The sequence below is a fragment of the Vanellus vanellus genome (genome assembly GCF_965231255.1).
Source record: "Vanellus vanellus genome assembly, chromosome: 3".
In the NCBI taxonomy this organism is placed as follows: Eukaryota; Metazoa; Chordata; class Aves; order Charadriiformes; family Charadriidae; genus Vanellus; species Vanellus vanellus.
The window spans coordinates 119,082,373-119,106,002 of record NC_138907.1 but is presented as its reverse complement, the minus strand read 5'-3'; the positions used below and the strand labels follow the sequence as shown (position 1 = coordinate 119,106,002).

The 23,630-nt window shown below is 44.9% G+C and overlaps 1 protein-coding gene across 1 annotated transcript in view; it reads left to right on the top strand.

Moving 5' to 3' along the window:
• Positions 1–7,512: 7,512 nt before the first annotated feature.
• Positions 7,513–23,630, top strand: part of HS1BP3 (HCLS1 binding protein 3) — a 52,429-nt gene continuing 36,311 nt past the window's right edge. Inside the window, exons 1-3 of the mRNA XM_082480945.1 lie at positions 7,513–7,592; positions 12,300–12,465; positions 21,337–21,544. Coding sequence (XP_082337071.1) covers positions 7,552–7,592; positions 12,300–12,465; positions 21,337–21,544 — 415 coding nt within the window. The 5' untranslated portion in view covers positions 7,513–7,551. The remainder of the gene's footprint in view (positions 7,593–12,299; positions 12,466–21,336; positions 21,545–23,630) is intronic.

The following is a 23,630-nucleotide window of genomic DNA, read 5'->3' as shown; positions in this document are numbered from 1 at the left end:
CTACAAAGGGGTTACAGTGGCAGTGGACAAAGGAAGACCAACTGATGTCATCTACTTGGACTTGTGCAAAGCATTTGACACTGTCCCACACAATATCCTGGTCTCTAAATTGGATAGACATGGATTCGACAAATGGACCACTTGGTGGATAAAGAACTGGGTGGACGGTCACACTCAGAGAGTTGCGGTCAATGGCTCAATGTCCAAGTGGAGAGCAGTGACGAGTGGCATTCCTCAGGGGTTGGTACTGGGGCCTGTACTGTTCAACATCTTTGTCGGTGACATGGACAGTGGGGTCGAGTGCACCCTCAGCAAGTTCACCAATGATACCAAGCTCTTTGGCGAGGTAGACACGCTGGAGGGGAGGAATGCCATCCAGAGGGACCTGGGCAGGCTGCAGAGGTGAGCCCAAGCCTACCTCACACAGTTCAACAAGGCCAAGTGCAAGGTCCTACAACTGGGTCGGGGCAATCCCAGGCACAAATACAGGCTCGGCGGGGAATGGCTGGAGGGCAGCCCTGAGGAGAAGGACCTGGGGGTGCTGATTGACGAGAAGCTCAACATGAGCCAGCAGTGTGCGATCGCAGCCCAGAAGGCCAACCGTGTCCTGGGCTGCATCAAAAGAAATGTGGCCAGCAGGTCAAAGGAGGTGATTCTGCCCCTCTACTGCACTCTCATGAGACCCCACCTGGAGTACTGCATCCAGCTCTGGAGTCCCCAACATAAGAAGGACATGGACCTGCTGGAGCATGTCCAGAAGAGAGCCACAAGGATGATCTGAGGGCTGGAGCACCTCTCCTATGAGGAGAGGCTGAAAGAGTTGGGGCTGTTCAGCCTGGAGAAGAGAAGGCTCCGGGGACATCTTATTGCAGCCTTCCAGTCCCTAAAGGGGGCCTACAGGAGAGCTGGGGAAGGACTTTTTACTAGGGCATGTAGCAATAAGACGAGGGGGAATGGCTTTAAATTGGAAGAGCACAGGCTCAAATTAAACATTAGGAAGAATTTTTTACTTTGAGGGTGGTAAGGCACTGGCACAGGTTGCCCAGAGAGGTTGTTGAGGCCCCATCCCTGGAGGTGTTCAAGGCCAGGCTGGACATGGTCCTGGGCAACCTGGTCTAGTGGGAGGTGTCCTCCCACTGCCTATGGCAGGGGGGTTGGAACTCGATAATCTTCAAGGTCCTTTCCAATCTAAACCATTATATGATTCCATGATAGACAATTTTCTGTATTTTAAGGCTTGGTTTTATTAAACTGGGGCAAACCAGTTCCTCACTGGCTACCATGAAATTTAGTCGTGATTTACCTATGACCCCCAGACTTAAGAGAGATGGAATTTTAGAGGCCTGCAGCAGGTCAAGAACTAGGTTTATCTTTTGGCAGGTTTCTACTAGATTATTCCTGACATGTGGCTCATCATATTACAGGTTAACTGTTTAAAACGGGGGGGGCGGGGGGGAGGAGCATGAGGCATAAAGAAGAACAGCTATACAACTCTCCTCCCTTCTTTCCAGAATAAATCCATCCTGAGTTTAGGAGGTGTGTAGATTAAAAGGCTGCCTTGACAGGCTATCAACAACCTTACCACATCATATAACAAGAGTGAACTTTAAATCTACCGTTTTGGCTACCTCTGAAACTCAGAGAGAAGCCCAGTCCCAATATAAAATCTCCTAGTGTTTCACATCTGGGTTTTGTAACTGTCATCTGAAAACAAATAGTGGTAGCAGTGCTAAAGTGACTGGTCATCTCCCTGGAATCCCATTACTCTAGAGCAGCCTTTTTCAGTAATTAAATAATATTGTATTTATCCCAATATGAATCAAGGCTGAAAAAAGTTTCATGTTCAGCTTTTAAGCTGTGTTTTCCATAGCCAATTTAATTTGTTTTTAAATATGTTCCTCTGCCTTTGCTTCCCCCCCCCTTTTATTTACTATACCCTAAGCAGGGCTCTCATTTCTCCTCATCCTGCCATGATCACAGGCAGACCCCTCTGCCAGGGATTCAAAAATTGGTGGACAATGCCACCCGGGCTTATAAGCTTACTGTTGTTCACCTGCTCTCTTGGGGTAGATGAAAAGCAAATCCATGAGCTGCCAAGAATCCCACCCAGGCAGGGATGCAGTGCTGCGGGAGCTGATCCCTACTCGGTGGCCAGGAGACAGACGTGACCCTGGGACAAGTTCATGGGGCCACACACTGACAGAGACCCCCCAGGCCCTCATGGGGAATAGAGAGGGATTAAACCGTAGGGCTGCAGTTGGTTTGCATCAAACTGAATGAAGAGACCCCAACCACAAATCACTCAATATTTTAACAGGCTTTGGGAGGTTGTTCTGCCTGGCTTTAACACTTTGTGGGAACTCAGGGCCTGCAGAAGATGGCTGGTGGGAAGTCCTCCAGCACACAGAGTGAAAGGCTACCTGGCGCAAGCCTGCTTTTTCCATGTCCCAGACAGATCTGAAGGGACAGGGAAGGACCATCCCCTTCATCTCTCAGGTCTGGGGTCTTCCCTACAGCTGCCCTCCAATGCACTCCTTGACATTGGTGTTTCCCATTGCCCAGTCACCAAACGGGTCCTTGATTTGGCGCCAAGCCACTCCCCAAGGAGATCAAGACCTGGTTGTCAGTTATCGCACAGACATCGGACCATGAGCTCTGCAGAGGACCTGGCTATCTCGCAGGTGCCAGACCATAAGCTCTGCAGCCACCTGCCCGTCCCTGAGTCATCTGAGCTTGCCCAAGTCCTCACAAAACCCTCTTTTTTTTTAGGTCTCCATAGTGAGGGTCAAGGGGAGAGTTTTTGAGTCATCTGGCAAGGGACAGTAAACATGCTTGTGCCCCTTTCTGAGTGCTGGGGAGGGGGATGGTTGCTACACCTCCATCATTTCTCCGTGTATTTCCTTCTGACCAGCTCCAGACCGGTGGATGGAGAATGATCTATTCTCTGGCAGAAAGGCCCTGTGCTACTACAGGGAGAGGTCATGGAGGACAGGAGCTGTAAGCTGATGATTTCTAACTTTTAGCATTTCTTTCTTCTTCCTCTTTTTCATCCCACTCCCACTTAGAATAGAATCACAGAATCATTTAGGTTGGAACAGACCCTTAAGATAATCAAGTCTAACTGTAAACCAAACTTGGTCCTCCACAACCCTCCTCGTGTTGAGGCAGGTGACTGAGAAAACTCCTCGGGCTTATGAGTCTGTGAAAGGCTCTTAGTTTAGCTGTTGGGAGTAAAACTCTGTATAAAAAGTAAATACAAACATGAGTCCTAACTGCAAATGTGGTCATATTACTGACCGCCTTCAGCTCTGTAGAAAATCTCAGTGTAACTGGTCCCAGAGTCAGGTTTTAAGTATGAGCTGAGTGTTCGACTGGAGTCAGTGGGATTGACTGTGCAAGAAAATCGCGCTGGGCAGGAGCTGGGCAGTTGGCTCCCAAAGGGTGAGAGGATTGCACTTAGCACCAGCAATAGGTTGTATTTGAGTGCTCTCTAGTGGACAGAAAAAATAGTCCAGAAGCAAAGACAGCTGATGCTCACCCGCCTTGAGCCGAAGTCACCCTCACCTGGTTATCATTGGGTCTGTAATACCTAGACGCCATGGGGCTGTGCTGGGTGTCTGGGAGTGAGGTTTTGGAAGGCATTCAAAACAGGTCCTTCTTGATCTGTGACACTGCAGGGCAGAGGTTTGATGCGGGAGAGGTGGAGGGCCACGGAGGATGCACACCTCGTTGGATGCCTTTGATAACAGCTCAGGCACGGAGCGCAAGATAACGTCCCAACCCCTTCCCCGTTAGACGGCCTTTCAGTGCTTCTCCTTGTGTTGAAGGAAACACCTGCAGGACTTGGTCCTGCATGTGCAGTCAGCAGGGAGAAGAACAGATAGGTACTATAGAGGGAGAGTAGAAACAATTTTCGGTCCCTAAAATGGATTTCATTAAGAGGTGGAGAAACAGGATGATACTGATGCATGTACCAGCTAGTGCTGAGCACCCAGGACCCCTCTTCTCTGAGAGCCCTGCCAGTGCTGGACATAGCTGCTCTGAGGGAAGACAGTTCTTGTTTCATAGCACACAGTGATAACCCTCGAGATATAGTGGAAACTTAAATTACTTCAGTGTGACAAGAGGGTTTTTACGGCAGTCAGCTCAGGACGCAGGCCATAAAGTGGTTAAGTAGTGGGTACTCCCAGATCAGCAGAGCTGTATTACTGAACTCAAATGTTCAAAAGGTGTCCCAAAATTATGAGATTTATAAGGATATGATGTTACAGTTGGGATTAAGTATCTAAGTTTGGATTTCTGAGAATAACTTACCACTTTTTATTTCAGTGAAATAATGACAGCTTAAAGATCTTTGTTGAAACTGAAACAGCCACTTGACTCATGAAAGAGCTACACCAACTATAAAAGTTATATGTAGATGTCCTTTAATTCTTTGGTTTAAACCTGCCTTCTGCATTACCCCTGTGTCTGTCAGCAAGAGCTGCTCTTATGTGGACAGCTGCTTGGACATCTTGAACACAAATGAATCTCCTTAAAACACCTACTGGACTTAATTACTTGTCTCCCATTCATTCTTCTCTTTCACTTTCTAGAGGCCTTTGATGAAACCAAACTGGCCTCCTTTTCTTTGAGCATCTTCTTCCACCTGGAGCAGTCATCTTTGACCTCGCCTCATCTAGTTAGAAACCACTGGGGTTCTAACAAAGTACCACACGTACCTGCAGTAAAAAAATACAGGATTATATATGGGCAGTTATTCTATGCAAATTCATTACTAGTTTTGTTACAGAGATGCTGCAGCTATGCATAATTTAGGCTACTGAATACTGACTGCATGAATATGTTGATTCAGTTTATTGAAGGTCCAGAAAGGAAGGAAAAAAAAAAAAAAGATAAAAATAAACCAAGCAAGCTACTAAACCAGGCTAAACCAGTCAACACCGGAAAGTTAAAAGTAAGGAAAAAAGCCATCAGTCCCAAATAAAAGAGCCCGTAAACTTCAGAGCGCCTCTTCCTCTTTCCTTTGCTCATACACAACTGAACTGAGGCAAGGGAGACCCATCAGGATGAGAGGAGCAGCTGAGGGTAACCCAAATATTGCTAAGAAATTGTAACTTTATTAGAGATGATTGTTACTGGTATTAGTTCTCAGATTTGCTGCACACCCTCCCATAGGCCTTTCCCTGCAAGTCTCCAATTGATGATCAGCTGTGCTGACGATCAGTGCCACTGAGCCTGATGGCCTGGGCGCAGGGTCTGGCCAGCGCTCATCGATGTGCTCTTTTCTGCCAGAAATAAAAATAAAATAGGTCCAATGGAAGAAATTTTATCTGTGGCATCCAAAGCAACATGGAAATCAAACTCCAAATATTCTGAGAGGTTGCTTCTGAAAAAGGCAAGACTGTTGCTCAGCTGCAGCAGACAGCTCTACTGGCATACTACAGTTTGCTTCTGTCAGGTTTGACTTTTGTGCACCTTTTATGCTGAGATTCACTCAGAAATGCACTCTTCACAGTCACCACCTGATGAAAGCCCCTACTCTAAACTCATGGGTAAGTCAGCTGATCCTTTCCACAACTTCAGAGGTTAGCAACACCGAGACATTTGTTTCAGTTTCCAACTACATGATGCTTTTGATGATACGGGCTGTGGAGTTATAAAAATCCCACATATGATGAGACTTGCTAAGAAATCAAATAGGCAATGTTTGGACTTCTTTGACGTGCATACCAACATAGTGCACACAACCTCTCCAGGTCAAAGACAAAGCCCAGCAGCACACTGGGGCTGAGCAGACACTGCTGTTTGTGGAGAATAGCTCCAGTCTTTGAAGCATCTTCACAGGCGCTCGGTAGCATTTGGATGGACACCGCTCAGTGAGTGTGATGAGCACTGCCTCAGCAGGGGCTCACAGCTCAGGTCCTGCTCTGTTTTTGCTGTCTCAGGTGGCAAACTGCCAGCTGCTTACTCCTTGTTACCATCTGAATAAATTGGATTATCCAGGAAGCCAACCGGGGACAAAAATGCCATTAGAGATGCAATTCATTTAGACATATAACTATTTAAAATATACTTATGCTTTCAGGGACTCCAGCCCAGAGCTTTTTAACCCTTCATAGGCCACATGAGAACGATTCACCTTTCAAAAGTGTTTTCCAGTGGCTTGCAGCCCTTCTGGCAGTCGTGGTTCCTGCGCCAGGAAGGCTGCAGCCATGGGGTGGTATTTACACTCCGTTTAACAAAAGGTTTCCAGTGGCAATAGCCAGAGAGAGAAAACAACCAGGGTTTAGGAAGGAACTCCACTGAGGAAGTCTCCCCTTTTTGTTTGTTTTTACTCATGAGTTTCATGCTGCAGACTTCTAGTTTCACCAGAAGCAGCAAAAGATGGACTCGATAATCTTAAAGATCCCTTCCAATCTAGTCGATTCTGTGATTCTGAGATCATTTTGTATCTGCCACCTTTGGATCTCTCTTGATTTTTACAGACTTCCGTCACACCCCCAACTTCTCCAGCTGTGTCTTTCCGGGTTGAAAAGCCCTAATCTGCTCACCAGGTCCTCTCTTTTAGGGGGCTGCTCCTCCCTGGGGGCAGCCCTGGACCTGCTGCGCACCCACTGGGGCTACAGAGCCTCTTCGGGGGGGGGGGGGGGGGGGGATGGTGGTGGTGGTGTGTGTGCACTGATGGTTTCTACCGCTTTTCTAATACTCCCCACCACCTCCTTCGGTTTTTTGTTTGTTTGTTTGTTTTTTTTTTTTTTTTCTCGGTCTTTCCCTGCAGAAGCCCCGCACAGCCGTGCGGAGAAGCACCGGGGGGAGGTGGAAATAAAGCACCCAGGTGCACCCAGAAGGGTGAAAACGAAGCTGGGTTCCCCCGGCCGGCTGCGGGTGCCAGTGGAGGGCGGCAGAGGGAGCATCTGTTTGCTGCTTTCTTCCCAAAATAAAAAGTTGGAGCGAACGCTGAGCAGCCCCGCGGCCGGGCCCGGGGCGGGGGGAGGGTCGCAGCTGCCGGCTGCGCTCTCTGCCCGGCGGGGGGCAAAGGGCCGCCGCGGAGGCTTTTATTGCCGGTAACGCTCTCCAGCAGCACCGTGCCGGCTGTTTGAAGGCAGGTGGAGGCGTGGGAGCTACGGAGGAGGACGCACGGATGTCACCGGGGAGATGTTTTTGCCCTGTAAGGGCGGGGGAAATGAAGAAAGCAGAGAGTGAATTGGTGGAGATTCCGTGCCAAGAGACTCCGTCGCCGGGGTAGTCGTGGCCGAGTGGTTAAGGCGATGGACTAGAAATCCATTGGGGTCTCCCCGCGCAGGTTCGAATCCTGCCGACTACGGTCCGTACGGTTCTTTTTCTTCCCCGGCCCAGCCGTTTTCCTTCCTCCCCGCTCTTCCCCAGCCACCGTGTTGCACCGCAGCCTCCCGCCGGCAAACATCCGGCGGGGCGGCCCGCTGCCAGCCCGGGGGAAGGGAGGCGGGACCCCGTGACGGCCGGACGCGGCCTCTCCGCCCGGGCCGGCGCCGATCCGGAGCGACGCTGCTTCCCCCAGCCCTCCCCGCCATGCAGCACAGCCCGGCGCCCGCCGTGCTGGTCACCACCAGGTACCGGGGACAAGCAGCGACCCCGCCACCAGTTTCAACTCGGCCAGCCTCTATGGGCGCTGCCGCCCGCCGCCGCCTTCCCTTGGGCGGGCAGGGCCCGCGCAGCCGTACCCGCGGCTGGAAGGAGCGCGGCGGGCGGCGCCTCACGGGGACCCCGGGGCGGGCGCTGAGGGGAAATGGGGGAGCTGAGGGGGAGCCGAGGGTTGGCGGGCGGTGAGGGAGCTGAGGGGAGGCTGAGGCGGGCGGCGGGTGTCCGCTGCGTGGTTTTGCCCCCAGGAGGCGTCGGATAAATGGCGGTTCCACGAGTTTTTTTGGCATTTCGCAGCCGGGAGAAGAGCAGTGTTGTCTTGTCCCGCCCTGTGTAACACTGGCAGTTGGGTCCCTTCCTCCTGTGGGGTCCTTTCCCCTCCATGTTGACCCCGCTGGGGATGCAACGTGTGCTCCCACCTTCCAGAAACGTCTTTTCCTTGTCAGTGTCTTTTTTTTTTTTTTTTTTTAAACCCCCACGAGATATTTGAGACCACATGAAAGCTGTTCGCTATCAGATGTGACATGAGAAACAGAAATGGTGATTCAGCAAGGTCTTGCCTCACATATCTACCTCCTAGGACATAAGTAGCAACTATTTCAATCACATTAACTTCAAAGCCATTATTCTAATCCTTAAATATTTGGCTATATCAGGGCCTGACTTCCTCTGGAGCAGTGGCCTTGAACCTTCAAACGTATTTGACTTAACTCACATGTTTTGTAGGACTGACTTTATGTTAGGTTTAACCTTGGAAATGGAAATCTGAACACCTGGGTTTATTTTACAGTCAGTAGACTTTACCGGTTGTAAAGCGTCCCACTGATATTGAAATGCTGTCAGTGATAGAATTGGATATAGGTATGTATGTGTGGGATTAAGGCTGTAGCAAGTGAATATATTTTCTAGCTTGTGAGATAAGATAGCTCTATAGTTGTGACCTTTTTCACTCTTTATACATACAAGTTTTGGGAATAGGATTCATAGTTGCTATGGTAATATAAATAATCTGTATACTTGCAGTTAGACTATACAGGGAAATAAAAATGTTTGCTGGCTAATTTGTATCTGATATTTTGCCTTCACTTAATGAATAAATTAGTTGTACAAGTTTTTTCTCCTTTTACTATGACCTGGGCGGTGACAGTTTGGTCCCCTTTAGGCAGAGGTTGCTGGAGCTGGGTGCTGCTGATAGGGCTGACTTTATCAAGGCAGAAAGTGCAGAGTCCACTCTCCTGGCCGCACAGACACTGGAATAAAGTTTCTCTGATCACAGCAGTTACATCCCTTACTTTGCTTTCTTGCTTGCAGTGGCTACGTTCCCTTCTCTCCTGTTTTGGCCTTTCAGCACCAAAAGCAGATTAATTAAAATACAAAGACTCTACATTATATGCGAAGAGATTATATGCAGAAAGACAGGAATGAAAAGTTGTGGCTCTTCCGTGAACTGTGAAAACTGCTGTGTTGAGCTGACATATAGTCTCCTCTGCCCCGTGCCAATCCTTCATGACCTGATTGTGCAAGGACAGTGTTACTGGTATGAGTGGTCTCGTATTCAGGTGAAGTGATTCATATTAGGAAAGTTAACTGTGTGCCCAAATCTCCCCTGAATCGTCTGTATTGTAGACAAAAGTATAACTTGTAGATACACAAGCTGGGTTTAATTAAGGAGTAGAAGCAATAAACCTGTGTGTCCAATTTAAACAACCAGCTTTCTCCTTTTGTTTCTTTTTAAAATCTACTAGTGTAAAAATAATTGTGTTTGGTGTGAAAAATGTAATGAAACTATGTTTTGTCTTGGGATTTGTAGGTGCTGCTTCTGCTTGAATAACAACAACAACAACAACAGGATGGAATGAATTAAAGCACTGGGGGCTGCTTATTTTGAAACTAAGGCATTCCAAGAACTAGTGTGTGCTTTGGATATTATGCTATATCTATCTCATCCTCCCTGCTGATTTCTGTTCCTTTAGAATCATTTTTATATTTAAAAAAACACACAATCCTGTTGCTATGGAAGAGAAAATAGTATTAGGTTTCGTGTAAGAGATGATAATGAAAGTGATCATGAGGCCTAAACCAACCAAACAAAAATGTAGCTACTCCCTCTCCTTCTAATCACTTTCCATTACAGTCACTTTAACTGAGGCTTTTAACAACTTTAAAAGAAAAATCCTGGATGGAGGCAAGATACTTTTTAACTGCATTACATTGTTAGGACTCTCTGATGCAGCAGCTCTTAGGCTGAAGTTGTTGTGTCATCTGAGTACATCTGTACGTGGCTGGTGTTTTAAGCTAAATAAGGCCATTCAGGAAGGATGGTGTACTTGTATTTTTTCATTTTATTTACATCAGAGGTGAAAAGCAGGTTAACTTGTCATTTATAGTCTGTCTGTGGCTGTGTTAACAGAAATAAGTCACTCCAGAGTACCATTCGACAGACCTTTTTGCTGTCATAGCTGCAGTCACAACTTTTGAGTGACTACACATCTGGGGAGCATTTCCAGCATTTCTAAAAACCCCAGATCCAGCTGATTTTACTGGCAGGTGTCCTTTGAGTCAGCATTTTGGCTGTCACCGAAGGAGACAACACTCCAGATAATGACTGTTACTTAAGAGTTCGACAGACTGCTGTGTGAAAGCCAGGCACCTAAGTATTTATACACAAGCACTATCGGTTCTGTGTTTACAGCCCAACAACATGTACCTGAGAACAAAATTTTGTCTGTTAGTGTAAAGTCAAGTCCTTTGTTGGCAGAAAACGAGAACAGAATCGGAGCAAACAGAATGGCATTTAGGTACCTAGTATAAAATCTTGGTGAAGGTAGAGCTCTTGTTAAAGCCCAAATGTTTTAAACATGGCTTGCAAAGAGGATTGGCTACAAAATCGGGCCTGTGTCCTTGTTTGTTGCTCTCTGATTTATACAGAACTCTCTAAATACTCTCTTTAGAAAGTTTTATGTTCAGTTTTGCATTGGAGATTCAGAGGTTGCCTTCTTGGGAAAACTCAAGTTTCAAAAGAACTGGTCAAGTTTTGACATGGTGAGAGGAGTCTTTTGAAACTTTGTTTGAAACTAGATTATTTAAACCTCTTTAAAGTGTATTTTAAGTTTGTTCACCTTGTGTATCCTTAGGTGAAGGGCACCTGTGTTAATGAATCTAAACTTCCTAAAGAAAGAGGCAAAAATTCCAAAAGACATCTCTGAAATCCAAAGGAAGTCCAGAGACTTGATGTTCCCCATACAGCTAAGTTTAAAAAAAAAAAAAAGAAGAAAAATATTTAATGGAAAGAAAATTGGTTTATTTTAAACAGTCCCTTCTGATTTCATTGAAAAACAGTTACACACATAGGAAGGACATGCTTGGAGATGTGTTCAGAGAGTATTTGATGCTCTGGATGATAAACTTCTTTCTGATTCTGGCAGAGTATGTGGTTCCAGCGACAGCAGTAGTGAGTGTGGTGTGGCTTGGCATGGGAGTAACTTTGGGGAGAGGATCTCTGACCAGTTTTGCTTTAACGTCTATTGAAACAGACCGTTTATTCTGTTAAGTGTACCATTCTCTTGTGCCCCAACTGCAGCTGCTTAGTCTTACTCTTGATGCGTGAGCACTATGATATGATCCTGGCATTCCTCTTGCAAAAAATTTCATTAATAATTCCTTGCGTGGGAATCCAGGGGGAAGGTGATGCCACGGTTCAGTGGATCTGAAGCTGGCAGGAGAAGAAAATGTGTTGACTAAGCTGCAGCAGCAGCTCCCTTGTTGCATTTTCCTCCAAGAGGAGCCATGGGTGGTTCTGATTGTTGGCAGCTCTCAGAAGTTAACACTGTGATTCTTTGTCTGCTTTAACTGGTTATGAAAGGGCAGGTGGTTTTGTTTCCAGTGGGATTTTTTGTGGAAAGCTGAGATACTTTAGATAGTGTACCCTTTCTGCTATTTGGCAACAAGACTGTCAGTTAGACAGTCAAGACCAGAAGACAGCTCAAAGAGATCATGTACTTCTTTAACTCGTTCAGTCCTGATAGGTTTTTGTCTAGTTTTCCTCAGGGAAATTTTTTTTTTGTCTAGTTTTCCTCAGTTTCCATAGATGGAAACTGCATGGTCTGCCCAGCAGTCGCTCCAGCAACTTCTCTTTGTATTTCAGGCTTTAATCTAGTTCCCTGGTTGGCTCTTAACAAACCTTACATTGTCCCTGTGCTCCAGCAAGCTCCTTTCAGCAATTTTCTCTGCCATTCCTGGGGATGTCCTAAGACAAAGGAGAAGTGGATAGGGCTTGGCATGAATTGTAGTGAACAAACCTTTGCTTCAAAACAACCCATGATGAGAGCTTATGGGATCTTCTCACCTGCCCTGCTAGGTAGGACAGCAACTTCAACTTCTGTGAGTGAAGTCCTGTTCTGAATGAATCCCCATCTTCTGTTCCCAGAAATACTATGTTCCTGGCATTTTGTCTGCAGCGGCCAGTGGCGGGTGCTTTGGGATAGACTATAGGAAGCAGGCAACGTCCAAATTTGTATTATTGCAGAGTAGGAACAGCATTGGGGTAGGGTCTGTCTGATGTCCTGTTGAAAAGGGAGTCTTCACATTGACTTTCTTGAGCTTTGAACTGGATCCTTGGAAAGGGTCATTTAAAAGTCTTTGTGCCAATGCCTGAACTCTGCATGTATTTTCTTCCCTAGGCAAATTCAGAATACACACACGGGGCTGGATTTGTCAGTGCCGGAATACCAGGAAATCCGTGGGAAGATGATGTCTGGCCACGTAGAGTATCACATTGTTGTCGTTACCCGACTGGCTGCCTTCAAATCAGCAAAGCACAAGCCTGAAGATGTAGTTCAATTTATGGTAAAGTTTAATCAGTGCTGTGTTAGTGATGGCTTTCTTAATCAGCTTTGATTATTTTGGTCCTGATGGAGCAGATACTTTGTCATCACAGCCCCCCTGGTTCAAGGTCCTTGGTAGGATGACACAGTCTGTACCATTTCTGCAATAGGAGTATTATACATAAATTAATTGAACTTTTTATTCCAGGCGCTCAAAGCAACAATGACTGTTTGTTGTTGCCTTTAAGACATTTTACATTAAGGATCAACAAATACAAACCAATTAAGCTTTTTATAGGTCCTGCTACAAAATTAGTTTCTCTGATCCATGTATCAGCACTGGGACTTGGTACATAAACATGAAATAAATATGTTGGGGACACAGGAGTGGCCCCAACACTGAGCCCTGTGGAACACCACTTGTGACTGGCCACCAACTGGATTTAACTCTGTTCACCACCACTCTCTGGGCCCGGCCATCCAGCCAGTGTTTGATCCAGCAGAGCATACGCCTGTCCAAGCCTTGGGTAGCCAGTTTCTCCAGGAAAATGCTGTGGGGAACAGTATTGAAGGCTTTACTGAAGTCCTCGTAAATAACATCCATGGCCTTTCCCTTGCCTACCAAGCAGGTCATCTTGTCATAGAAGGAGATCAGGTTCATTAAGCAGGACCTGCCCTTCATGAACCCGCATTGACTGGGCCTGATCATCTGATTGTCCTCTACATAGTATGTAATGGCACTCAAGATGATCTGCTCCATAAGCTTCCCTGGCACCGAGGTCAGACCGACCGGTCTGTAGTTCCTTTGATCCACTTTCTGGCCCTTCTTGTAGATGGGAAGGGCCAGACATGGGTAGATATGATAAGGGGATGTGGAATCGCTTTTTTTTCTGCGGCAAGCCTGCTTATATTATGTAATATTTCCATGCAGCTCTGTGCAAGAAAGGACCTGACTAAACCCAAGGTGTTAAACTGGGCTGTTGTCATCTAACATTTTGCTTCACTTAAGAAAAAGTGGATAAAATTAGCTTGTCTATAAAGAGGAGAAACAGACTTCCTACTGTGTACCCCCTGCTTGTTGAGATTGTCTGTTCCCATGTCTGTTCTCTCTAGGAGGATTTTCAGCACTTAGTTGCTCTTCTCAAGTGAAATGAACCTTTCTGATTTCTTTCCTGGTCAGACCTCCTGACATTTCATTCTTCATGAAGAAGAAAACTGGTGTAGTCTGACGGGAATAACATTTATCTCATCAGATACATTTTTTTCAGCTGACTAAGTCTGATATATTATATAGTTTGGTGTGTGAGAGTAATTTAAAACCGTGAGCCGAGAGGTTGGAGGATGGATGCTTTGCATCGATTCATTCCAATGAGTCCTTTCTGTATGTGTTACTGGAAGGAGCAGGGGGATTCACCTGTCGTAACTTATCTCTCTGTAAGTTGGATATTTTAATCTGAGTCTGTCCCTGCTTTTATGGTCAATAGGGAGAAGGGGAATGAGGTGACTCATCCTCTGGAAATGCCTCTCTTCTTTGACTGTAGAGGGAAAGCATTCTACGTTTTAGACAGCTGGGGGGGAGGGCTTCAGCTCCAGACTAAAAAGTTTAAGGCTCGGTTGAGTTGCACACAACTCCGTCTGTACCAGTAGAGGTGCCCTGGGATTTTCCACCTAGCCTTCAGAAGGTGGTGGGTCTCATAGGTCCTGTGTGATATTTGTCTGCCCCACACAAGCCCCTTGGGTACCCCAAAGCATCTCAGATGGCATGAGATGCCTGTCTTTAAGCAGAACAATCTGCTCTATGATTAGATGTCTGCATTTGCTGCAGATTTCTAAGCTCCCGTCCCAGTCAGTGCAGTACTGTTGAGAAGAATGTAGCTGAGCATCTATAGCGTGGGGGAATCCACCATGACTGGTACCATTTGAGAAACCCTGAGTTTTCCTAGATGTCTGCATAGGGCTGGCAGATGTGACACAGGACACGAAGGCATTGGCACCATCCTGGAACAGAGCAAGGTGAGATACTGTACGCCATCTGAGGCACCACTAGCTGCCTGTGTTCAGGTAAGTTGAGTTTCAGTCACATCTTGCCAAAATGTAGTGACTGTACCTGGCTATCATGAGAGCTGAGACATCTCCTGCATCTAGGCTCTTTTCTTAACCTGGAAGCAAATCCCAACCCTGTGGCTCCCAGGTGAGGTGAGTTGCACCCATAGTGTCTGTGTAGTGCCCTGTTCTGCTGGATGTTGTACCAGCACAACCAAGAATCGTGACCCTTCCTCAGAGAGTTTGCAGGTGAAGCGTAAGACAGCCAGGCAACTAGAGAACAGCAGAGAACGAGGTTACATTAGACTGCAGGTCAAACACATCAAATTTGTATAGCAAGGGGGAGTGAGATGAGACATCTGAAGGAGGAAAATGAAACACCTACGTGGCTTTTCTGCCTTCCCAAGTATGTGAGCAGGATGGGAGAGGGAACTTAATTTTGCTATTGTTGAAATTATAAAATCTGAGAGGCTGGAGGAAGGTGCCAGTGTCACAGTGCTGAGATGACAGGTAGGTTAGAGAAGATGGGTAGGCATGGTAGGATTTTCTTTGGCTCTGGATATGTTAATCCAATTCTGACACAGGTCTGTGTTTTGAGACCCTTTGTCTTTCCTTTTTCTTCCTCCTCCTTCCCCTCTTTCTCTCCCTGAAATAGTATCTAAATTGATTTTCCTTGTCTAGCTGTTCTTCCACCTGCTTCCAGTTGAAGTGTCTGCCCTCCACGCTCTCAAGCCCTAGGTGGCAGCAGCGAAACTGGCTTTCTGTGCTGTGAGCAACTGCAGGCAGTGATGTGATTGAGCTCAAATGGCTTCTCTGTATCTCCTGGAAAAAGATGGTTAGGAGGACAGAAGCATCCTCTAAACTAGCTGTGATCTCTGGGCTGAGATTTAGACCACACTGGATTGAGATATGTTAAGAGCCTATGACCAAAAACAGATGAACATCAAAAAGTGATTTCAGATCTGACCTGTGGAGTTACTAGCCTTTACTGTGGGTCTAAACAATCCAGAGGTCCCTGTTCCTCAGCCTTAATGGGACTATGCAAAATCAGTATCATGGCCTTTCTAATGGAAATGTTTATGAAGTATTACTAGAAGAAGAAAGTAACTTCTGTGATGACTTTCAGATCTAAGTTCTTAGAAACTGGAGGGATTTTTTAATTAAAAAAAATGCTATTTGTAAAATAGGGCAAATGGGTTGTAGAACTGTTTAACTTTGAGGTTGTATTTGGTAATTGAAGGAAAACTCAGCTGCATTTCTTTCAAAGGTCAGAATACTCTTGCCCTATTGAAAGAGTGAAATTGGTTTTATCTTTGGTACTGCATCAGAGGTACTGCTGCAAAGTTGATATTTAATTACTGCCTGTAGATCTGCAAATTCTGTGAAAAGAAGAAAAGGCTTTGTTTATCTCAAATGCATTTCTTCTAGCCACACCTTACCTGTTTTGGCAATTAACTTCTCTCTTCCCAGCCTTATTAAAAATCCATGCAGCCTATAGTGCCTTCTCTTTCTATCTGTGCCCAGTTTAATTACCTCTTTTTTACGAGTTACTGTTGTTAGTCAAGTTCATTCTTTCTCAAAGCTGAACAAATAACTACTGGTGTTTGACAGGCACAGCACATTTTTGGGAGGAATTTACTATAGAACTGTCATCCTCATAAAATGAGGGAGTGTAAGCACGTGGGTGTGTATTCATCTATGTTTTCATCATTACCTGTTTGCATATGTTGGCCTTCTTTCTGTGGGCCTCAGAATCTGTGCGTTGGAGTTGCTATTTCCTGACCATGCAGGTGTGTTGTGAAGATAAATTCTTTCACATTATAACCTCTGTGATGTGACGACGAGGGGATGGGGGGGGAAACCCTGCTCAGTGTAGCAACAGGTTCGGGATCCATTAAGAATTCATGTTGATTAAAAAGAAATATTAGAGTGCTTGCTCTTCTGCTGGGCAAAACAGGTGGGGAGAGCAGCATGTGGTCATGTAATTAAAATCTACCATAATGCATACCCACGAGGTCACCATGCACCATTAATTCTGCTATGGCTTGACTTGGGAGTCTCTAAGTGAGAGCGTGGTTTGTGGTCTCTATGAGATGGGATGCTTTTGAGTCCTGAATCCAGAGCTGGTGGTTGTGTAAAGGACAGTGCTGCTGTACCTCCATTTTGTGACTGTCAAGAAGTGGGGTTTGTAAAAAGAAAGTCACAGTAGCCATGAGTGTTTAATGTAATACTACAAAATCAAGAGTGCTCTTCACTAGTGTGCATTGGCTGGCCAAAGGGCTTGGGTTAGCTCTATCCGAGGCCTCCATTTCCTTGAAATCCTTGCAGTAAATATAAAGCATATGAAGACAAGTTTGAGGTCAGAAATGGGGCATTAAAAAGAGCCTAGGGAAAGGAGGCATGAAATCCCATTAATACTGAGTGGGATCAAATTTTCCTACACACATCTGAGAGTCCCAGACTTGTATCCTCCAGGCATTCTTGTGTGTGTGTTTTCATGCACGAGGTTCTCCTGAAGATGGGGGCAAGGCACATGCATGAGATTTGAGGGATTAGCAGCAAACTTCAGGCTTTCACTTTGAACTTCCCAGTGGTTTTCTTAACCTCCTAGCTATATTTGATCATATTCAACTTACTTATTTGTTCCCGGTGCAAAAAATATTCAAACCCATCCCTGTCTCTTAGTTCTATGTTGGATGTGAATTGTTAGAGGCAAATAGGGTCTCGACCTGGCAAATATGCACACGCTTTGCCGTATTTGCATGATTAACTCTTTTGAAGTGAAGTAGATTGAGCCTTTGATATTGTGACTTGACAGAACTCCTTGAAGTGCATGCACTCAGGCTGACTTACAGGTGGTGGGGGTTTAGCTCCACAGTATTCATGGAGTTGAGTTAGAGGCATGGGGGGGGGGAGAGGATAATTGCAGGATCAAGACCTAGAGGAATTACAGGCAGCATAAGAAAAATATATGAATATCAATCAAATGGGTCTTTGTTTGCTTAATAGGAATGATAAAATGGATTTTAAAGCAGCATGTATTTTTTATCCTGACATTTTGGGCCATAGGATCCATCAGCTCTTTTCAAAGGTTTGTGAGTGGTAACCAGGAAAAGCAAGATTTAATTTTGTTACATGCTGATACGCCTTTCTCCTGGAAAATTTTCAGAGGATGTCAAATTGAAAGGGTCCACAATTGTCACAGCAGAACAGTGCTTCCTGACTGGAAAGGTGTGAGAATGCTCTGGGTGATGCATGGGACTTTATCTGAGAAAATACACTCTGTGAGACCTGGCCAGCACTGTGTAAGGCCCCCACAGTGCCTCTGTGCTGCTGATTTGAAACAAGGAGAGCCACATGTGCACTCGCAGCCCAGAAAGCCAACCACATCCTGAGCTGCATCCCTAGCAGCGTGGCCACCAGGTTGAGGGAGGTGATTCAGCCCCGCTGCTTTGCTCTGGTGAGACCCCACCTGGAGTCCTGCATCCAGCTCAGGGGCCCCCAACATAAAGACATGGACCTGTTGCAGCAGATCCAGAGGAGGCCACAAAGATGATCAGAGGGGTGGAACACCTCTCCTATGAGGACAGGCTGAGAGAATTGGGGTTGTTCAGCTTGGAGAAGAGAAGGTTCTGGAGAGATTTTATTGCAGCTTTTCAATATATAAAAGGGGGCTTATAAGAAAGATGAAGAAAGACTTTTTACTAGGGCCTGTAGTGACAGGACACGGGGCAACAATTTTAAACTGAAAGAAGGTAAATTTAGATCAGACATAAAGAAAAAAAATTTTACAATGAGGGTTGTGAGACACTGGCCCAGGTTGCCCAGAGAAGGTGTGGATGCCCCATGCCAGGAAGTGTTCAAGGTCAGGTTGGATGGAGCTTTGAGCAACCTGGTCTAGTGAACGATGTCCCTGCCCGTGGCAGGGTGATTGGACTAATGACCTTTAAAGGTCATCCGACCCAAGCGATTTTGTGATTCTAAATGCATCAGTCAGGTTGTTGGATTCAGCCAGATTTGCTGCATTTCCAGCACCAAAACCAAGGTAAGGATGAGCAAAGACAAAGAGGAGCCAGCAGGAGCCAGGGTTTGAGGCAGAGGGACAGCAGCCGGCAGGGCTTGCTGAGGCCAACTTTGGTCTTTGGTAAGTGAGGAAAGGTTTGGGCTGGAGGTTTAACATCTTGCCTGTGTGGTAGGTTATCCCAGCAGAGGGCATCCCGACACTGTTGGAAATTAGCTCGCGTGGTGTGCTGCAGGCTTTTGGGTAGCATATTAGTATGCTTTGAATATAGTGTCATCACACTTTGTATGCTGTGTTGCGTGTTGTGGTTGGTGTTTTTTGTTCAAAGCCCACGCAGATTCACAAAGGCACAATTAGCGATAGTATGCGAGGGTGTGCGTTTACTTTAGGTTCAATGGTGTAATTAGACATAAATTGAGATTTATGAATAATTTACAGTTTGATAGAGGAGGAATGAAAATTAAGTGGGGAAAGAAATAAGTTTGTATGTCTCAGTTCAGTGTTACTTTTTGAGTATTTTAAAGCTGTTTTGGCATAATCTTGTTGATTGGTTCCTGTCTTGTAATGCTTTCAGACATTAATTAGTTATTTATTATTGAAATTAGTAAAATGTTAAACACTTTCCACTAATCAGATTTGATTTTTTTTGTCTGGGTGGAGGGTAATATTGTTTATTCTTTTGAAAAAGTACCAGTGAACTCCTAACTGCCCTTACATTTGTGCTAACATAGTATTTTTGGGAGGGCATCTGGTATCATACCCTGTTCAGAGTGCTACTGGGACCTAGCAAACTAGAAATGTAAAGAAATTCAGAAATTCCAGAATTGCTTTCCCCTCTCTTTTTGGGGTTTCTTTCAAAGGGAGGATTGTCTTATTCTGGAAACATCTCTTTATTGCCATCACTTTAGTGCTTGGCCGCTGAATTGCATGTCAGATCCTGCATGTGGAGCACAGTGTTGCTCACGTGTACCTGTGCTACTTACAGGAGACAAGTCTAAAATTCTTGGTTTCCATTCTTCTGTCGACTCAGGTTTGGTTTTGTGCCTCACATCTTTCTTATAGAGCTGCTTGCCTTTTGTGACTGGACGCTATGGGTGTGAACAGTAGTGAACGTTGTACAGCTGAAATGCAAATGTTTTTCAAATCAGCTAGCTTGGTTAATAATTACTGCAAAAGGCAGGGAAGCATGAAAGCTAAGTTGATTATTGCTCTTTATGCCTACATCTAATTTAGTAAACTAGTTGAGGTGTGTCTGTTCATGTCAGGACCTGTTCTCTGGCCTGGGGGGCAGCTAGCACAGTCTGGCTGAATCCATAGTATGAAACTTTCTTACCATCTGCAGTGGGGATCGGTACCCAAACGGGCTGCTGCATGGTCGCTGCACCAGGCTGAGTCTTGGGCTGAAAAATTATCTGGGATAGTGCTAGCTGTCCGGAGTGAAAACTGTGCCAGACGTTATCAGGTTCCAGTAGACACTATAAGGTTCCTAACAGACACTCTCAGGTTCCAGTACCTGGGAATATGCCCTGATACTGTTTAGTTTGCTAGTATAGATGCAGTTTCTGGATTCTGGGTTAATCTATAACTTGTTCCCCTTCTACTTCTGTGTGCTTTCGTGGGTTGACTTTATTTTATTGTTGTGCTGGTGGAAGAACTCTGCCTTCTTCCATCCCAAGATGCGGTGCTTGTGTCTCTCTATCTTTTATGTTGCAGTATTAATTAGGGTTCACTCCACAAGAGTTCACTGACGTGTTACAGGAGGATAAGAGCTGGACCCTAGTAGAGGATCTGTGTCATACGCATTCCACTAGCACTAGGTTTTGGATGTTTTTTTTTAATCTAACTCTGTATTCATTGACACATATTAACAGATAATGGGGCCATGGAGGGCCATGATGAATATGTTGTGTGTATAATACCAGAGTCACAGAGCATGACAGTCTCTCTCTATTTTGCCTGTAATGTCACTTAGAGATAGTGTTTTGTTTGTGTGTGGTTTTTGTGTGTTGGCTTTTTAAGGTACTGAATTCAAAACTTAATGTGGCATAGAAGTCACACAATTTCTAACCAGCATTCCCATGGTTATTGCTTTCCTTTTAATATCTTGGGCCTTATTTTTCCTCAGGCTTCCTGTCTTTGTCTGCAGAAGGAATGACTCCATTTACTGTTGGCATCTTCTCCCTGTATGAGAACCTGTAGACCATGGCCAAGTTGTTGGTTTTTATTTTCTCATGGATAAACAGAGTAGTCAGGGGGCAGCTGAGGTCTTTGCCCTTCGGTTTCTGTCCTTAGGTGCTCTGCAGGGCAGCAAACCTGCCAGTTTTTTAGGACTTAACAGTCAGAAGGGCACTGAAGCCCACCAAGGCTGAGGAATGTGTCTTCTGGCTCAATGGTGCAAAGATTCAGGCTGCTTTCTCCATCAGATATGTACCTGGGTGGGCTTCTTTTCCCTCTCTCAGGGCTGGGCATCGTATGGTTCATTTTTAGTGGATGAGGATTTTTGCTGTCAGAGGAAAGTATCTGGAACAGTGACCTTCCCAGTATTTCATTAGTTGATGAGTCAGACAAATGGACGCTGGGTATCTGGCAATGAACTTCAATTCCATTAGGGAGTGGATTTTAATAACAGAATTAGAAGACCAGCAACAATGCTTGGGGATTCACTGTGTAGATAACAGGCTTTTACTAGACTGTATGTAAAGCTCTTCGGTAATACATGTTTTTCCACTTCGGTTTCCAGGGTTAATGTTTCACTGTGCTTAAACTTCTGCTTTGCTGCTCATGTCTCCCCTGTAAAGAAACTCACACGGGCAGCATGTTTCATTGCAGGTTTCCAAGAAGTACAGCGAGATAGAGGAGCTCTACCAGAGACTGTCAGCACGATATCCACAGGCTTCTCTTCCACTCTTGCCTAGAAAAGTTCTCTTCGTGGGGGAATCTGTCATCTGTGAACGAAGAGCTATGTTCAATGATATCATGAAATTCATCTCAAAAGATGAGGATCTAGCAACGAGTCCTGAGTTACTGGAATTTTTAGGTAACGAAAAGATGTGAGTGTCCCCTCTCCCATGAATGTGCTATTAAGTGTTTTTAAGTTCTGGACTCAGGTAGTCAGAAACTAGAGAATGCCAGAATGAAGGCTGTCACTGAATATATCCTCTTGTGCATCTACAGTGCTGCATAGTCATGTTTGCTAGTGTTTTCTCCTCTTCTCGGTGGACTTATGCCTCATTCGGAAGCGTTGATACCACAATACTTGCTTTGAAGGTATCTATCTCACTTCTGTCTCACTTCTCTGATTTTCCTTAGGCATATACCTATGATGTGAGTAAGAACACATAAGTTTAGAAGGGTGAATATTATGAATATATTGTCAATGTAAAGCAAATTGTTGACACTAAGAAAGATGTGAATAAAAGGCAGATTCTTTCTTAGTTAAACCCATTCTTAGGCCTCTTTTTTTTTTTAATTTATTTTAAATTTTCCTTTAGCCTCATGTCCAGCTCTTGTTGCCTCTTTCAGTGATTCATATAGTTCCTTTCTTAAGTTCCTTGGGCATAGCAGGGAGTCTTTGAATGAATGGAACAGATGGGCTCTGTGCTCTTAATTCAGCTGAGAGCTGCTGAATAGGGAATGCTCCAGTCTGGTGCTGTGCAGGATTCTCAGTGCAGCATTAGGTTTAAGGAAGTGAAGTTACAAGGTGCTATCAAGTCACCATGTGTGAACAGCTGATTTTGTGAAAGTGTCAAGTGTGGCCAGATTAGAAGTTCTGTGAGACTGGCAGCTTCTGAAAGTCAAGTGGGGCAAAATTGCATAATATTTGGCAAAATTCTTTTGCTAATAAGGTTTTGGATTTATTTTGTTTTCTTTTTTTCCCTGGTATTATTCTTGTGAAAGTAGACCCCTTGCACAGAGAATTCAGAATTCGTGTTGATTGACCTTTGCATGCTGATTAACCTAACCATAGTGCACATGCCTACAGCTGAATTAGTCTGGACTGTCTTTATACTGTGGACAGATTGGGTGCAAGTGATGTGACCTGTCCATTGAAATCTGCCTTAGAATAATGTAAGTCTCACCCTACCAAACCAGGTGGAATTCAGTACATACAGTGCAGATTCTCAAGCTAGTTATGTACACTTCCCTTACAGATGCTGGAGACATAGCCGATATATTCAGGGGTGTGCAGGGAGAATCAACATGGTAAAACACAGATGACTGTGCGGATAAGATAAGCAGCATCCTAACATCCGCTGCCTACCCCGACCAGCACTATTAGGGGAGCATAAGACCACTTGTTCAGGGTAGACACCCACATTGAGTCAATGAAGTCTGCCCTGGGTGGTTTGGCAGATGCAAGCATGAAAAGCTGAGTGAGAAGAGTCTCCCATGCCATGTTACTTTAACAGTTAAAAGGATGAAACCATGAATTTTATCCATCATGGTTTTCACAAGACTATTTTTAGCTAGTCTCATTATTTCAAATTGCTTTCCTGAAAATCCAGAGACTCCACAGCAAGGAATAGTTCTCTCCTCATTCTCATGGGCTTTGCATGTAACAAGTATGGTGAGCAGACTTGATCAAAGTGCATGTTTCTCTTTGCTGAATTTACTCATTTGGATAGATCTTGCATACTGAAAGGAGTTAGAACTTCAGGCTTCATTTTTGAGTGTAAGTTGAAGAACTGCTGTGGAAACTTTTTCATACTGTCCAAGGGTCTAATTTTAGCCCCCAAAAATTAAATTAGTAACAAAAAATGGACTTCATCTTAACTAACTATTTGAAAGTTAGCTACCTACATCTAAGCAGAGTATTTACAACCTCTCTGTAGCCAGTGGAGAGAAACAGGCACTTTAGAAGGAAACTGGATGGGATGAATCACCACGTGGAAATTCTATTGTTTCTATTGACTATAGAAGGAACATAAATAAGCAGATTAGACATGCACTGCTCTGTCTCAGATAAAGTTCATTTCCTCTGTCTTTCTCTACTTAACTACTTTAAATCAGTAAACAGATCAGATGCATAATGACAAATCAGTGGATAGAAGGGACAGTCAGGAATGTTGAAAGAGTTTCACAAAAGCTGATCATGTCCTTTATTCCCCAAACAAAACCATCAG